The sequence below is a fragment of the Chiloscyllium plagiosum genome, unplaced genomic scaffold, assembly GCF_004010195.1.
Source record: "Chiloscyllium plagiosum isolate BGI_BamShark_2017 unplaced genomic scaffold, ASM401019v2 scaf_20666, whole genome shotgun sequence".
NCBI classification, from domain to species: Eukaryota; Metazoa; Chordata; class Chondrichthyes; order Orectolobiformes; family Hemiscylliidae; genus Chiloscyllium; species Chiloscyllium plagiosum.
In genome coordinates, this window is record NW_025183992.1 from 1 (window position 1) to 1,959 (window position 1,959).

General features: G+C 66.9%; 1 protein-coding gene across 1 annotated transcript in view; it reads right to left on the minus strand.

The window, feature by feature from the left end:
* Window positions 1-18: 18 nt before the first annotated feature.
* Window positions 19-1,959, minus strand: part of LOC122545507 — a gene marked incomplete at its 3' end in the record, with an annotated part of 2,678 nt that continues 737 nt past the window's right edge. Inside the window, exon 2 of the mRNA XM_043684505.1 lies at window positions 19-333. Within this exon, the coding sequence (XP_043540440.1) occupies window positions 19-333 (315 nt within the window). The remainder of the gene's footprint in view (window positions 334-1,959) is intronic.

The following is a 1,959-nucleotide window of genomic DNA, read 5'->3' on the forward strand; positions in this document are numbered from 1 at the left end:
GAGGGAGGGAGTCCTTACCGATGAGAGTGACAGGGACGGGCCCACTCCGTAGTGAGTAGATCTCTCGGCCTGATACCCAGCGCCAGTAGGAGCAGCTGTACCACTGGGTGCCCAGCTGGGCTAGGCCCCCCACCTCGAAGGTGTAAGAGTCCCCTCGGTACCACCGGGGGCTCTCCAGAGCGGCCTCCTCCTCCTCCTCCTCCTCCTCGGGCCCTCGGTAAAGCCTGAAGCGGCCGTTCCCTCCGGAACCGCGGCACGTCAACCGGACGCTCTCCCCGGTCGCGTAGACCCCCACCGGCCTGTCCTTCCTCAGCTCCGGAATCACGGTGGGATCTTGTGGGGGAGTGGGGTGGGGTAGGGGGGAGAGAGGGGGGAGAGGAGAGGAGGGGCTAGCAAAAGACGGGCCGAAGGGGTTGCCTCACGAGCACGGACGAGCCCTCCGCACGACCCCCACCCCCCACCTTTCCCCCACCTCACCGCTCACCTCGCCCCGCAGTCCTCACCCTCTCGATCTCGTCCACCGGGAACCCGACAGACTGAGCCTCCCCTCGTCCACACCCTCTCGATCTCGTCCACCGGGAACCCGACAGACTGAGCCTCCCCCTCCCTCCACACCCTCTCGATCTCGTCCACCGGGAACCCGACAGACTGAGCCTCCCCCTCCGTCCTCACCCTCTCGACCTCGTCCACCGGGAACCCGACAGACTGAGCCTCCCCCTCCGTCCTCACCCTCTCGATCTCGTCCACCGGGGACCCGACAGACTGAGCCTCCCCCCCGGTCCACACCCTCTCGATCTCGTCCACCGGGAACACGACAGACTGAGCCTCCCCTCCGTCCGCACCCTCTCGATCTCGTCCACCGGGAACCCGACAGACTGAGCCTCCCCCCGCCGTCCACACCCTCTCGATCTCATCCACCGGGAACTCGACCGACTGAGCCTCCCCCCGGTCCACACCCTCTCGATCTCGTCCACCGGGAACCCGACAGACTGAGCCTCCCCCTCGTCCACACCCTCCTCGATCTCGTCCACCGGGAACCCGACAGACTGAGCCTCCCCTCCCTCCACACCCTCTCGATCTCGTCCACCGGGAACCCGACAGACTGAGCCTCCCCCTCCGTCCACACCCTCTCGATCTCGTCCACCGGGAACCCGACAGACTGAGCCTCCCCTCCGTCCACACCCTCTCGATCTCGTCCTCCGGGGACCCGACAGACTGAGCCTCCCCTCTGTCCACACCCTCTCGATCTCGTCCACCGGGAACCCGACAGACTGAGCCTCCCTCCGGTCCACACCCTCTCGATCTCGTCCTCCGGGAACCCGACAGACTGAGCCTCCCCTCCATCCGCACCCTCTCGATCTCGTCCACCGGGAACCCGACAGACTGAGCCTCCCCTCCGTCCGCACCCTCTCGATCTCGTCCACCGGGAACCCGACAGACTGAGCGTCCCCCCGGTCCACACCCTCTCGATTCCGTCCACCGGGAACCCGACAGACTGAGCGTCCCCTCCCTCCACACCCTCTCGATCTCGTCCACCGGGAACCCGACAGACTGAGCCTCCCCTCCGTCCACACCCTCTCGATTCCGTCCACCGGGAACCCGACAGAACTGAGCGTCCCTCCCTCCACACCCTCTCGATCTCGTCCACCGGGAACCCGACAGACTGAGCCTCCCCTCCGTCCACACCCTCTCGATCCCGTCCACCCAGAACCCGACAGACTGAGCCTCCCCTCCGTCCGCACCCTCTCGATCTCGTCCACCGGGAACCCGACAGACTGAGCCTCCCTCCGTCCACACCCTCTCGATTCCGTCCACCGGGAACCCAACAGACTGAGCCTCTCCCTCCGTCCTCACCCTCTCGATCTCGTCCACCGGGAACCCGACAGACTGAGCCTCCCCCCGGTCCACACCCTCTCGATTCCGTCCACCGGGAACCCGACAGACTGAGCCTCCCCCCGG